This window comes from Pan troglodytes, chromosome 6, assembly GCF_028858775.2.
Source record: "Pan troglodytes isolate AG18354 chromosome 6, NHGRI_mPanTro3-v2.0_pri, whole genome shotgun sequence".
Lineage (NCBI taxonomy): Eukaryota > Metazoa > Chordata > Mammalia > Primates > Hominidae > Pan > Pan troglodytes.
In genome coordinates, this window is record NC_072404.2 from 86394490 (window position 1) to 86409012 (window position 14523).

Here is a 14523-nt window from a genome sequence, read left to right on the forward strand (position 1 = left end):
CAGGCTGGAGTACAGTGGTGCAATCAAGCTCACTGCAGCCTCGACCTCCTGGGCTCGACTGATCTGCCTGCCTCAGCCCCCCAAGTAACTGGGACTGTAGGCACATGCCACGATGACTGGCTTAATTTTTTTTTTTTTTTTTTGAGATGGAGTCTCGCTCCATCATCCGGCTGGAATGTAATGGCACAATCTCAGCTCACTGCAACCTTCACCTCCCAGGTTCAAGCAATTCTCCTGCCTCAGCCTCCCAAGTAGCTGAGATTACAGGCACCTGCCAACAAGCCCAGCTAATTTTTGTATTTTTAGCAGAGACGGGGTTTCCCCATGGTGGTCAGGCTCATCTCGAACTCTTGACCTCAGGTGATCTGACAACCTCATCATCCCAAAGTGCTGGGATTACAGGCGTGAGCCACTGCAACTGGCCTTTTTTTTTTTCTTTTTTTTTTAGAGACAGGATCGGGATCGTGCTATGTTGCCCAGGCTGGTCTTGAATTCCTGGGTTCAAGAGACCCGCCTGCCTCAGCCTCCCAAAGCACTGGGATTACAGGCATGAGCCACAGTGCTTAGCTGCACAAGGCAGATTAATAGGAGACAAAGCGTGTAAATTTATTTAACGTGTATACATAGGAGCCTTCAGAATGAAGACTCAAAGATACAGGGGAGGGCCGGGCGTGGTGGTGCACGCCTGTAATCCCAGCACTTTGGGAGGCCGAGGTGGGTGGATCATCTGAGGTCAGGAGTTTGAGACCAGCCTGACCAACACGGTGAAACCCCATCTCTACTAAAAATACAAAAATTAGCTGGGTGTGGTGGCGGGCGCCTGTAATCCCAGCTACTTGGGAGGCTGAGGCAGGAGAATCGCTTGAACCCGGAAGGCAGAGGTTGCAGTCAGCCACCAGGATTGCAGCATCGCACTCCAGCCTGGGCGACAAGAGCGAAACTTTGTCTCAAAAAAAAAAAAAAAACTAAAACCCAACAAACTTTTAAAAAATTATTCCAACAGCATTTTGCATGTAAAAAAACCAACAAGATGTCACCTCTCTTCTCACATTTATTTATTTGTCCCCCTTTCTCCTTCCCCCCCATGTTCCTCACACTGTCATCCCCACCTCAGGGGAACAGGGTGCAGAGACGGATCCCGAGGCTGAACCCGAGCTGGAGCTATCCGACTACCCATGGTTCCACGGGACACTGTCCCGGGTCAAGGCTGCTCAACTGGTTCTGGCAGGGGGGCCCCGGAACCACGGCCTCTTCGTGATCCGCCAAAGTGAGACTCGGCCTGGGGAGTACGTGCTGACCTTCAACTTCCAGGGCAAGGCCAAGGCAAGTGTGTGGGGGGCGCCATGGGGGTGCAGTGGCCAGCCCTGAGGGAAAGGGGTCATGGTGACCCCGGTCCTGAGGCTGTGCCCTGGAAGCAGCTGCAGGCGAACAGGTGTGGCATGACTTCCCACGGGCCCCACTCACCCCAGCCATGCTCCGTGAGCCACCTGCGTCCCTCCTACACATCACTGAGGGACTGCAGTCAGCCCTATTTCAGCCTCTCCATTCTCCAGAAGGGGAGGCCACCTACTGGCGGCTGAGCCCTCAGGAGGCTGGGCCCTTCTAATAACCCAAATTTGCAAATCCTTTCAGCTCCTGCACGCGGGGGGGATCTCATAGCACTGGAGCTTCGGAGGGTCTCCACCCAGAGATCGCCCAGTGGGGGGTGGGAGCCAACCAAGGCCCTCAGAGCCCCACCTTCTGCCCCACCGACCTCAGACAGCCCCTCTTCCCTGCCCAGGTTAGGTCACCAACCCCTGAGGAACACACACGGGCAAACCCTAGAGACCCAGCAGGGGAGGAGGAGCTGGGCTGGGTGGGAGAGCTGTGCAGGGTCTGGGGGGTGGGGTTCAGCATTGGAGGGGACAGCCTGATCAGAGACCTGCAGGGGAGGGAGAATTGTGGAGGGGAAGACTGTCAGGAAGGCGATCCCGACAGCACCCAGCTGGATCAGAGGCATGATGGTACACCCAGGCGGTGTGCTTTCAAGGAACAGGATTCCTTGCTGTATTGACCTAAAATGCTTTGTTTTTGTTTTTGTTTTTGTTTTGAGACAGTCTCGCTCTATCCTCCAGGCTGGATTGCAACATCGCAATCTCAGCTCATTGCAACCTCCGCCTCCCGGGTTCAAGCGATTCTTGTGCCTCAGCCTCCCAAGTAGCTGGGATTACAGACACGTACCACCACACCTGGCTAATTTTTGTATTTTTAGTAGAGATGGGGTTTCACCATATTGGCCAGGCTGGTCTTGAACTCCTGACCTAAGGTGATCCACCCACCTTGGCTTCCCAAAATGCTGCAGTTACAGGCATGAGCCACCGCACTGGGCCTCAAAATCCTTTAATAAGAAAAAAACATGTATTTGGCCAAAACATGCATTTGGCTAGGTAGAAAGTTTTCTGCAGTGCCCACCCTTCCCCTAAAAGCCAGCCAGGGATTTCTAATCTCTTTTGTGCCTCAGGCACCTGACAGTCTGGGGAAGACTATTATAGCCTGCTTAGCATAATGTTTAAAGTGCACAGAATTAAATACATGGACTTGCAAGGAAAACCAATTACACTGAAATTCAGTCAAAATATTAAATACAATTAAAAAGTAATCAAAATATTTTTTAAACTGGTGATGTGGTAATATACATGCTTCTTTATTAACACTTTAAATAGCAAGCTTTAATAGCAGTCCTCATAACTACTGTAATTTCAGTCAATGATGAGCATGAATGATACTTTGGGGTTCTGTAACAAACTAGACGCGCTGTGAAAAGATCCCTTATTTGAATAAGCTCAATGGCTCACATCTGTAATCCAGCACTTCGGAAGACTGAGGTAGGAGGATCGCTTGAGGCCAGGAGTTCAAGAACAGCCTGGGCAACAGAACGAGACACACCCCACTCTGCAAAAAATACAGAAAACAGCCGGGCACGGTGGCTCACACCTATAATCCCAGCACTTTGGGAGGCTGAGGCGGGAGGATTCTTTGAGCCCAGGAGGTCGAGACCAGCCTGGGCAACATGGCACAAACTTGTCTTCTCTGCAAAAAAATACAAAAAAATTAGCCAGGCACGATGGCATGCACCTGTAGTCCCAGCCACCTGGGAGTCTGAGGTGGGAGTATCACCGGAGCCTGGGAGGTCAGTTGCACCACTCTGTCTCAAAAAAAAAAAAAAAAATGCTCTCTCATTCAAGGTTACCCTTCTATTACTCCAAGGATTCACCCCATAATCTTATCTTTCTTGATATGTTACATTCACTGAAATGTTCACATCAAATCAAGTTTATAGACACTTGTCCTTACCACCTTACAAAAAGTGAGATGGTATCAACAGAGGTAAGACACTGCTTTACCTGCATGTCACTTTTGGCAGCTTTCACAGCATTGAAAAGATCATTGGCTGGTGGCTCTGACTGTTTCTGGCTATGATGATGTACCACTCGGGACCCTTTCTTTGGTTGTTTGCCACCTAATATGTATAAAAAGATCAGAAATATGAAAAAAAGGTAACAGTGACATTAACACTTGGTCTCATCATTATCACACAAGTAGGCTTACGCTGCCCATTCCACAGCACAGTCTGAGTTAGACTCAGTCCTGAAATAATTGATTTTTATACTGTTTTGAAGTTTATTAACTTTTTTCCCTTAAAAAAAAAAAAGTCCTTGAGTCCCCTTGCTGTATCTCTATATCCTAACGTCCTTTTCTCTTCTTTTCTCTTCGAAATTTCTCTTCTTCCTATTTCCGTCCCTTAATACTTTGTAAATCTTGTCCTTTTTTGAACCATATCACCTGAACCTCTTTTAAGTTTTTTTCTTTTTTTTTTTTTGAGACAGAGTCTCGCTCTGTCACCCAGGCTGGAGTGCAGTGGCGCAATCTCGGCTCACTGCCAGCTCTGCCCCTGGGGTTCACGCCATTCTCCTGCCTCAGCCTCCCGAGTAGCTGGGCTGCTTCCCCCACAAGATTCAAAAACAAAAGAAAACTGGCTGACTCACCGGCGTTGTTTTCGGTGGTCGTTTTGCTGCTTTCTTCTTCACATTGCGATTGAAGCTATCTTCAAAGTCACTGCCTTCATCAGCTAACAAAGAGTCAGTATTCCTGTGAGAAAGTACCGTTCTCTTTAAATATAACCACCCTAATTCCCTCCCTATTCTCTCACCGCACCCCATCTCCATGAGAAAAACATGTTCAGATTTTAAGAAAAAATGAGCTTATTGTTAGTAGGAAGTTGGGACAAAGTCTTTTTTTTTTTTGAGACAGAGTTTCACTCTCGTCACCCAGGCTGGAGTGCAATGGTGTGATCTCGGCTCACTACAACCTCTGCCTCCCAGGTTCAAGTGATTCTCCTGCATCAGTCTCCCGAGTAGCTGGGATTACAGGTGTTTCACCATGTTGGTCAGGCTGGTCTCAAACTCCTGACCTCAGGTGATCCACCTGCCTCGGCCTCCCAAAGTGTTGGGATTACAGGCGTAAGCCACCACACCCGGCCAGGACAAAGTCTTAAAGGAAAACTTTCACATGAAAGCAATGGAGATGAAGAATGAGGAAATGAGGCAGGGGAAGGACAACCCTTCCCAGTATTCTCTCCGAAGAAGAGAATCAAATGCTACTCACTTAGCAGGTAGAGAGATCACTGCTCTTTGTAGAGAAAAATAATCATGGCCCAGGAAGTCATCCATCATTCATCCATAAACGGGAGAGTAATATGGACCTAGAGTTAAATTTCACCCCGTGAAACATCAACCACGTCTTATCAATTCAAGTTTATAACATTGATATAATCGGGTACACCACAGCAGCACTGACAGAAACAGAAATGTTTCAGAGAAAGCCAATTAAAACAGCCAGGGGACAAAGAAGATCTGTATGACATTAGCTTTCTTCCTTCTGGAAAGTTAAAAAACCAAGATATATTATTATAACCTATACAGAATAAACTCATATGTGGTAATAAATAAGGATACACAGACCTGTTTACAAAATCCCCAAGTAGGAAAACTAGCGGATACCAGCTAAAAAGTATATGCAATTTACCAGGCAACAAATGAACTCTTTACTCCCCCATCTGCCACCTCCCAGCCCCCACCAGGGGTTGTACATGCTGAACACAGAAATGTGTTTAAGAGAGGTTTAGACACGATGGATGATGGATTAAAAACAGGATGTGCTTGAACCCGGAAGGCGGAGGTTGCAGTGAGCCAAGATCACACCACTGCACTCCAGCCTGGGCGACAGGGCGAGACTCCATCTCATACAAACAAACAAACAAACAAACAAAAAACAGGATGTACTACTATTTTGATGTCTACAACATCTAGGACCGCCAAAAAAAAAAAAAAAACTGGAGCTGGAGGGAAGGTGTCACTGTGCTGAACGAGTACAGCACTTCTGGTGTTTTCACACAGTCCCACGCATATTATCATCAATGTGGGAAAACGAGAGGGGGAAGGCTGCCACAGACACAGGAAGTGGCCGCACAATGCAACATCTACTTACCCCTCTGAGGAATGGTTTCAGTCCCTGTCATCGAAGGGTAGACTGGCAGAGGAACTAGAAGATGCAGACAAGGCCCTCTTGGTACCTCCCGCAGCTCTCTGCAGTGGGGAAGACATGCTTGGCGAGGAGGAGCTATGGGGCCAGGAAGGCGAGGACCACAGGGTAGGTTTGGCGATCCAGCTGGGGAAGAAAGAGAAGAAAGGGCTCCTACCACAGCACTTCTCCATCCCCAGCCGTGACCAGTCCCTTTCTTTGCAAGGGAATGGTTCTAGAACTCTGGGGTCGGGTGAGGGGGACCAAAAACTAAGACAAAGGCTGGGCACCGTGGCTCATGCCTATAATCCCAGCACTTTGGGAGGCCAGGGCAGGAGGATGGCTTGAGCCCAGGAGTTCAAGACCAGCCTGGGCAATACAGCAAGACCCCATTTCTACAAAAAAAAAATAATACTAATTAGCCAGGTGTGGTAGCACGTGCCTGTATTCAGCTATTCAGGAGGCTGAGGTGGGAGGACTGCTTGAGTCCAGGAGTTCAAAGCTGCAGTGAGCTATGATCGCACCACTGTACTCCAGCCAGGGTGACAGAGTGAGACTCTGTCTCAAAAAAAAAAATTAAAAAATAAAAAATAAAAGAAGACATTATAGGAGGCAAGTCTGCAAAGCCTTAACTACAAACTAAAGAAACCAAAAGGAAAAAGAAGACTTTAAAAAATCTTTAGAAGTCTAAGAAGCCTTAAGTCTGTTCCGGGTGGAACAGAGTTAAGTATGCCAATTAAATTATTGGGTGCTGGCCGGGCATGGTGGCTCACATCTGTAATCCCAGCACTTTGGAAGGGCAAGGCAGGTGGATCACTTGAGGTCAGGAGTTCGAGAGGACAACACGATGAAACTCCATCTCTACTGATGGATGCGAAAGGATGACTCCATCTCAAAAAAAAAAAAAATTACGTGCTGACTGAAAATAAATTTGAAAGCAAGGTGTGTGACAGGGAAGGCTACTACCTGTGTAATATTCTGTTACTTAATGATAAGTCCTGAGTCATATTTCCAATCTCTCTTAACCAGCCTGTATTTGTACATTGCTTGTGTACAAGCTTGCTAATTTCCACAAATGGCAGTAGGTTGTCTGCTCCAATAGGGCCAAAAATGCACCTACTGGATTCAAAGCTCATTAAGGGCCAGGTGCAGTGGCTCATGCCTGTAATCTTGGCACTTTAGGAGGCCAAGGCGGGCAGATCACTTGAGGTCAGGAGTTTGAGACCAGCCTGGCCAACATGGTGAAACCCCTTCTCTACTAAAAATACAAAAAATTGCTGGCTGTGGTGGTGGGCACCTGTAATACCAGCTACTGGGGAGGCTGAGGCAGGAGAATTGCTTGAACCTGGGAGACGGCAGCTGCAGTGAGCCGAGATCATGACACTGCACTGCAGCCTGGATGACAGAGTGAGACTCCGTCTCAAAAACAAAAAAACTCAGTCAGGAATGAAGAATGTCTGAAGTACTGTATGTGTAACGTGGCTTGTGATTCTTAAGCCCTGAGTGCAGCTTGAGCTAGTCCTTCATGATCTAATACCAAAATGTTCAAGATCTGTTTTATGTCATTGGTGCCTTCTAATGTTGGCCTGTTGTTTTCCTTGCTGAGACTAGATTATGATGTGGTATATTGTTTTTATCAATTTAATTTATAAGTATTTATAAGCAGCTTATTCTTCATGTTGCTCTCATTTACCCTGGAGATGCTTGATTGCTTTTTTTTTGTTTTTGTTTTTGTTTTGAGACAGGGTTTCACTCTGTTGCCCATGCTGGAGTGCAGTGGCATGATCACAGCTCAATGCAGCCCTGACCTCCTGGGCTCAAGTGATTCTACCACCTCAGCCTCCTGAATAGCTGGGACTACAGGCACGTGCTACAACACCTGGCTAAGTTTTGTACTTTTTGTAAAGATGGGGTTTCACCATGTTGCCCACATTGTTATCATCTCCTAGAGAAATTGCTAGAAGAGTGAGATTACATGTCCTCTAAGTTATAAGTTCACAAATAAAAGCCCAAAGGAAGTTAGGTAGCAGACTTAAAAACAAATTAAAAAGACCCTGCAAAACTTGGTCTTAAATGAAAGGTGACATTCTCCAACCTGGGTTGTCTTTCTGGTTTCATGGGACTGTGCAGTGCAGTTAGAGGGTGACTGGGCCCTGTTTCCACGGCACTCTCTAGGTGCAGGGACCATTGAACCATGTCTGCTATTCCTGTCTTAGCTCTGTACTGAAATAACAGTTGTGTTACTGGGTTTCAAAAGAAAGTCCATCCCTCCTGATCTAGGCAGAAAGCCATTAAAGAAAACAGAAGGATAACGAGCAGTGGGAAAACAAACCAGAAAAGTTACCGATTCACCCATCTTGTGTCAGAATTGACAGGCCTGTTGCTCCTGCTGGAAACCTAGGATGTACGTTTGCAATGAGAAAAGAGTGAAAGACTTGAGCAGGTACATTACAAAAGAGCAGTCACAGCGGCCAGTGAATATGAAAAGGTCCTCAACTTAGAGAAGTCTGGAGAAATCCAAACTAAAACTACCCTAGGATACCATGCTACACCCACCAGCTTTAGGCAGGATGCAAACATCAGGAATTCTACCCTGCTGGTGAGCAGTGAGAGAGCGCATAAACCAGTATAACAACTTTGGAAAACAATTTAGTAGGGTGGAAAGCCAGGTGGACCACTGAGCCAGCAGTCCCATTCATTAGTACATACCCCATGCCTGTTCCTCTGTATAAGAATATTCACTGCAGAGACCGGGCGCGGTGGCTCACGCCTGTAATTCCAGCACTTTGGGAGGCCGAGGTGGGCGGATCATGAGGTTAGGAGATAGAGACCATCCTGGCTAACACAGTGAAACCCCGTCTCTACTAAAAACACAAAAAGTTAGCCAGGCGTGGTGGCGGATACCTGTAGTCCCAGCTACTCTGGAGGCTGAGGCAGGAGAATGGCGTGAACCCAGGAGGTGGAGGTTGCAGTGAGCCGAGATCACGCCACTGCACTCCAACCTGGGCAACAGAGCGAGACTCTGTCTCCAAAAAAACAAAAAAAAAGAATATTCCCTGCAGAATTGTTCATAGCAGGTTAAAATGGAAAACAATCCAGTGTCCCTGAGCAAGAAGGAGGGATAAATATATGGTGGAGTCATGAAATAGAACAGCATACTACAGAGAAAATGAATACTTCCGTTGTTACTCACAATAAAATGACTTCTAAAATAATATCTACAAAAAAGAAGCCAGGGCTGGGCACCAGTGGCTCATGTTTGTAATCCCAGCACTTTGGGGGGCTGGGGTTACAGGATCACTTGAGGCCACGAGATGGAGACCACCTTGGATCTCGTTAACCACCTTTTATGTAGAGATGTGGTGAGACCCCATCTCTACATGGAAAAAAAAAAAGCCAGACATATTAAATATTCGCTGTATGCTTACCTATATTGTGATACCCTACCTTATTTTAACGTGATTGTCTCTCTTAGCTGAGAGAGCTGGACAGGCTCCATTTTAGTTCCTTCACTTGCAGCCCCCTCCCTTAAAGGCATAACTAGTCTAAGCTGACTCCATGCACGTCTAGGAATGCACTTACTGATAAGGTATTGAGGCAAGCTGAACCAGCAGCTCTTGGGGACGCGCTCAGTGGATGATACCAAAAGACCCTGCATTTATCTCTTTGTGGTAGTTTGAGCCCCTGCACCTGGAACTGTTTATTTTTCTGTAACTATTTATGTAACCAATTAATCTTTTTAATTTTTCCCTGTTCTGCTTCTGTAAAAATTGTTTCAGCTAAACTCCCCCTCCCCTATTTAGACCATGGTATAAAAAGAAATCTAGCCCCTTCTTCAGGGCCAAAAGAATTTTGAGCTCTAGCCATCTCTCAGTCACCGGCAATAAGGGACTCCTAAATCAGTCTCATGATGCGGCATTTCTCTATAACTCGCTCGGTTACAACAATATCAAGACTATATTGTTTAGGGGGCCAGGCATGGTGGCTCACGCCTGTAATCCCAGCACTTTGGGAGGTCGAGGCAGGCAGATCGCTGGAGGTCAGGAGTTCGAGACCAGCCTGGCCAACATGGTGAAACCCCGACTCTACTAAAAATACAACATTAGCCGGGTGCAGTGGACGGCGCCTGTAATCTCAGCTACTCAGGAGGCTGAGGCGGGAGAACTGCTTGAACCTGGGAGTCAGAGGTTGCAGTGAGCCGAGATCATGCCACTGCACTCCAGCCTGGGTGACAGAGTGAGATTCTGTCTGAAAAAAACAAAAAAAAAACAAACGAAAACCCAGACTATATTGTTTAGGGATACTTAGTTGACAAAATAACAGACACAAACAGGACATAATTACCATAAAAATCAGGACCTGGGGTGGGGGTTGGGGGGGAAGATTTAAGTGGAAAGAATGGCGCGGTGACAATGTATGTCAACCTGGGAGGTGGTGACCCTGGGGTTCGCTTTGTAATTCCTCAAAATGAGCATTTATGTGCTATTCACTTTTCACAAGGCAGAATCTCTGAACTAACGTGTTTAAGCAGCCATATGCAAAAAAAAAATGGATAATTTTTATTCTAATTAAAATATTTAAAAATTAGAGACAAGGCGGCCGGGTGCGGTGGCTCAGGCCTGTAATCCCAGCACTTTGGGAGGCCGAGGCGGGCGGATCACAAGTTCAGGAGATCGAGCCCATCCTGGCTAACACAGTGAAACCCTGTCTCTACTAAAAACACACACAAAAAAATTAGCCGGGCGTGGTGGCAGGCGCCTGTAGTCCCAGCTACTCGGGAGGCTGAGGCAGGAGAATGGCGTGAACCTGGGAGGCGGAGCTTGCAGTGAGCCGAGATCAGGCCACTGCATTCCAGCCTGGGCGACAGAGCTAGACTCCGACTCAAAAAAAAAAAAAAAAAAATAGAGACAAGGATCTAACTATGTTGCTCACGCTGGTCTCAAACTCTCAGGGCTCAAGCAATCCTCCCGCCTCAGTCTCCCAAGGCGCTGAGATTCCAGGCGTGAACCACTGCGCCCAACCAGGAAAAAAAAATAAATAAATAAAATAAATAAATAATTATATATATACACACATACGTGTATATATATACGTATGTGTGTATATATTTTTCATATGTGTATATATATATAACATTTTTGTTTTTTTGAGACACAGTTTCACTCTTGTTGCCCAGGCTCGAGTGCAATGGCTCGATCTCAGCTCACGGCAAACTCCGCCTCCAGGGTTCAAACGATTCTCCTGCCTCAGCCTCCCGAGTGGCTGGGATTACAGGCACCTGCCACACACCCGGCTGATTTTTGTATTTTTAGTAGAGACGAGGTTTCAACATGTTGGCCAGGCTGGTCTCGAACTCCTGACCTCAGGTGGTCATGTTTTGTAGACAGCAGGAGCTTCATGAAAAGAAGCCAATGAAGGGCAAGGAAGTGTAGCTGTCTACCTACGGGTAACCAGCCAGGAGCCTCCCCGCAGGGCACCTGTAATCCCAGCTACAATTTTATTTGAAGAGTAATAACAAAACAAATCTCTATTTGTGAATAAATAAACCTTGATATCATTTATGGTTTTGCAATTCAACCTGAAAAATGAAATCAAAACTTTTATCAGAACAAAGCATGTTTAGTGCTCTCTGTCTCACTGTCTTTTAGATGCCGAACCTTAGATTTTATGATGACTCCTCAACCGTTTAGATCTTGGCTATCTCAGAGGGATCATCAGCTTTTTAAGAAAGTTTTGAGAGAAAAGCAAGTGAAGAAAAGCATAGTCAATGCTCAACATCACGGGTCTCTCACTGAACACACCATGCCTGGTATTCTCTCACAGCGATGTCACCATTTCTACCTGCCACGCATCGGTGAAGGTTGGGACTCGACTGGTGTTTGATCACGATGGGAAAATCATCCAGAAAACCCCCTACCCCCACCCCAGAGGGACCACAGTCAGCGTGAAGCAGTTATTTTCTACACTACCTGTGCGCCATAAGGAATTTCAAAGGAATATTAAGAAGGTACAGTAAATTAATCCTGGTTTTCAAGAGTATTGGTTAATGCACATGAGCAAAAGATTTACTAAAGATGTTTATTCTTCAGTTGATTCTCTTGCCATAATCTATTGAGAAATGCTTTATTTGCATTTCTCGTTAAAGACTTAACATTAAAGACTTAACTTTAGGGTGATTTACTTTTTTCTTTTCATCACATAGTGTTTATTAGGACTGGGCAACATAGTGAGACTCTGTTTCTATGAAAAATTAAAAAAAATTTGACTGGGCATGGTGGCATCCACTACTTGGCATCCAGCTACTTGGGAAGCTGAAGTGGGAGATTCACTTGAGCCCAGAAACTTGAGGCTGCAGTGAGCTATGATTACGCCACTGTATTTCAGACTGGGAGACAGAGTAAGACCCTGTCTGGAAAAATATATATACATATATATTTTTTATTTTTATTTTTAATTTTTATCTTTTTTTGAGATGGAGTCCCACTTTAGCGCCCTGGCTGGAGTGCAGTGGCATGATCTCGATTCACTGCAACCTCCACCTCCCGAGTTTAAGCGATTCACCTGCCTCAGCCTTCTGAATAGCTGGGATTACAGGCGCACACCACCACACCTGGCTCATTTTTGTATGTTTAGCAGAGACGGGGTTTCATCATGTTGTCCAGGCTGGCCAGGCTGGTCTCGAATTCCTGACCTCAGGTGATCCGCCCACCTCGGCCTCTCAAAGTGCTGGGATTATAGGCGTGAGCCACCATGCCTGCCTTATGTACTTATATTTTAATGAGACTATTTCTCTCGGTTTTCTGATAAATGAGTTACTGGAACCCTTATGAATCTGAATGCAAAAGAAACACCTAATTGTTATGTAATTGTTGTGTTTAAAAACCAGATTATAAAACTATCTGTATTATATGATTACGGTTTTATAAAAACAAAACAACGGCCTAAATGTGTATAGTATAAAGGCTGGAAGAGTCAGCACTTTCATGTTCTCAGCGGTTATCCTTGGATGTGAGATCTCATGCACTTTTTGCTCTCTTCTTTGTGCCTTTCCATTTTGTATGTGTATTTTTTACAATGTAAAAAGTTACTTAAACATATGCAGCTAAAAACTTTTTTTACTCGTAAAGCATTTGGTGCTAATTTTAACTGTTCTTTTTTTAGACAGAGTCTTCTCACTCTGTCGCCCAGGCTGGAGTGCAGTGGTGTGATCTTGGCTCACTGCAACCTCTACCTCCTGGGTTCAAGTGATTCTCCTGCCTCAGTCTCCCAAGTAGCTGGGATTATAGGTATGTGTCACCATGACCAGCTAATTTTTGTATTTTTAGTAGAGATAGGGTTTCACCATGTTGGCCAGGCTGGTCTTGCACCCCTGACCGCAAGTGATCTGCCTGCCTCAGCCTCCCAAAGTGCTGGGATTACAGGCATGAGCCACCATGCATGGCCTTTTTTTTTAAAGCTTTTTTGTAAGTCAGCTAGCGAGAACGCAGGAAGAAATACTCAAATCTCCCTTACCCAGCTGGGGGCTATGTCAGGTTTTATAAGCATAGGGTAATGAGTTGTGATTTGATTGGATCTTGCATTAAAGTAATGCTGGGAGGTGTGATCTGACTGGATCCTGCCATGGGGTGACAGCAAAACTCAATCTGATTGGATCCTGGCTCCTGCCATGGAGTGTCCAGTTCTTAAATCAGTCTCAGCTCTTCAGGCTGAGCTTTTAGTTTCCACTCCGTGGTTGCATGCTTGGTTAACCTGGGCATGCACAGGGTACATGCCCTTCAACCTGTGGGTCCATGGCAATTGAAAAACAACTGACAACTCATTACATAAAAGTTGAACTGAGCCGGGTGCAGTGACTCACGCCTGTAATCCCAGCACTTTGGGAGGCCAAGGCAGGTGGAGGTCAGGACTTCAAGACCAGCCTGGCCAAAATGGTAACACCCCGTCTCTACTAAAAATATAAATATTAGCCAGGTGTGGTGATGCACCCTTATAATCCCAGCTATCTGGAGGCTGAGGCAGCAGAATCACTTGAACCTAGGAGGTGGAGGTTGCAGTGAGCTGAGTTCATACCATTGCACTCCAGCCTGGGTGACAAGAGTGAAACTCCGTCAAAAAAAAAAAAAAAAGTTGAACCAGATTTGGTCTGATGCAGTTACAGATCTACAAACCTCACCCCCACCCTCCTGCCAACACCTTCCACTCCTCATTCTTGAGGGATTAGGGATGGAGGTCACGCTTCTGCTTCGACTTCATGCTGAGCAGGGCACTGAGTCCTCTAAAGTGAAAAGAATGAAACTCTTGGGCTTCTGAGTTCAAATGAGTTCTGGGGTCACCCGGAGTAGCTTGAAAGGCTGGTATTGTTGTAATACAAGCTGAAGGTGGAAGTGTTGGAGCCTGGAGGACAAACAGCTCACCATCCATTTAAATAAATAGGACCAAAAAGTAACAGAACAGTGGCCACGAGGGGCCCCAACAGAGGAAGAAACCAGGTGAGGTGCGGTATAGTGGACTCGACTGCCTTCTAAATCTCAGTTGTTGGCCGGGTGCAGTGGCTCACGCCTGTAATTCCAGCAAAAGAAAAGCCAAGGAAGGGTGATCACGAGGTCAGGAGTTCAAGACCATCCTGGCCAACATGGTGACATCCCATCTCTACTAAAAATACAATAAGTTAGCTGGGTTTGGTGTTGGGTGCCTGTAATCCCAGCTACTCGAGAGGCTGAGGCAGGATAATCGCTTGAACCTGGGAGGAGGAGGTGGCAGTGAGCTGAGATCGTGCCATTGCACTCCAGCGTGGGCAACAAGAGTGAAACATCGTCTCAAAAAATAAAAAAAAAGTCCGGGCGTGATGGCTCACACCTGTAATCCCAGCACTTTGGGAGGCCAAGACGGGTGGATCACGAGGTCAGGAGTTCAAGGCCAGCCTGGCCTAGATGGTGAAACCCTGTCTCTACTAAAAATGCAAAT

At 46.2% G+C, this 14523-nt stretch overlaps 2 protein-coding genes across 3 annotated transcripts in view; both read left to right on the top strand.

The window, feature by feature from the left end:
- LOC747633 (probable E3 ubiquitin-protein ligase DTX2) overlaps nt 1–11386 on the top strand; it is a 147841-nt gene extending 136455 nt beyond the window's left edge. Inside the window, exon 14 of one of the 2 annotated variants that reach the window (XR_008536443.2) lies at nt 11208–11287. Coding sequence is in view for 1 of the 2 variants with exons in the window: in XM_054655852.2 (XP_054511827.2) it covers nt 11208–11249 (42 nt within the window). In the remaining variant the exon portion in view is untranslated. Of the gene's footprint in view, nt 1–11207 lie in introns of both variants that reach the window. The other variant, XM_054655852.2, reaches the window with a different exon arrangement.
- The window catches only part of CCDC146 (coiled-coil domain containing 146), a 256062-nt gene continuing 242686 nt past the window's right edge, over nt 1148–14523 (top strand). Inside the window, exons 1-2 of the mRNA XM_054687080.2 lie at nt 1148–1323; nt 11383–11566. The gene's annotated coding sequence lies outside the window, so the exon portion shown is untranslated. The remainder of the gene's footprint in view (nt 1324–11382; nt 11567–14523) is intronic.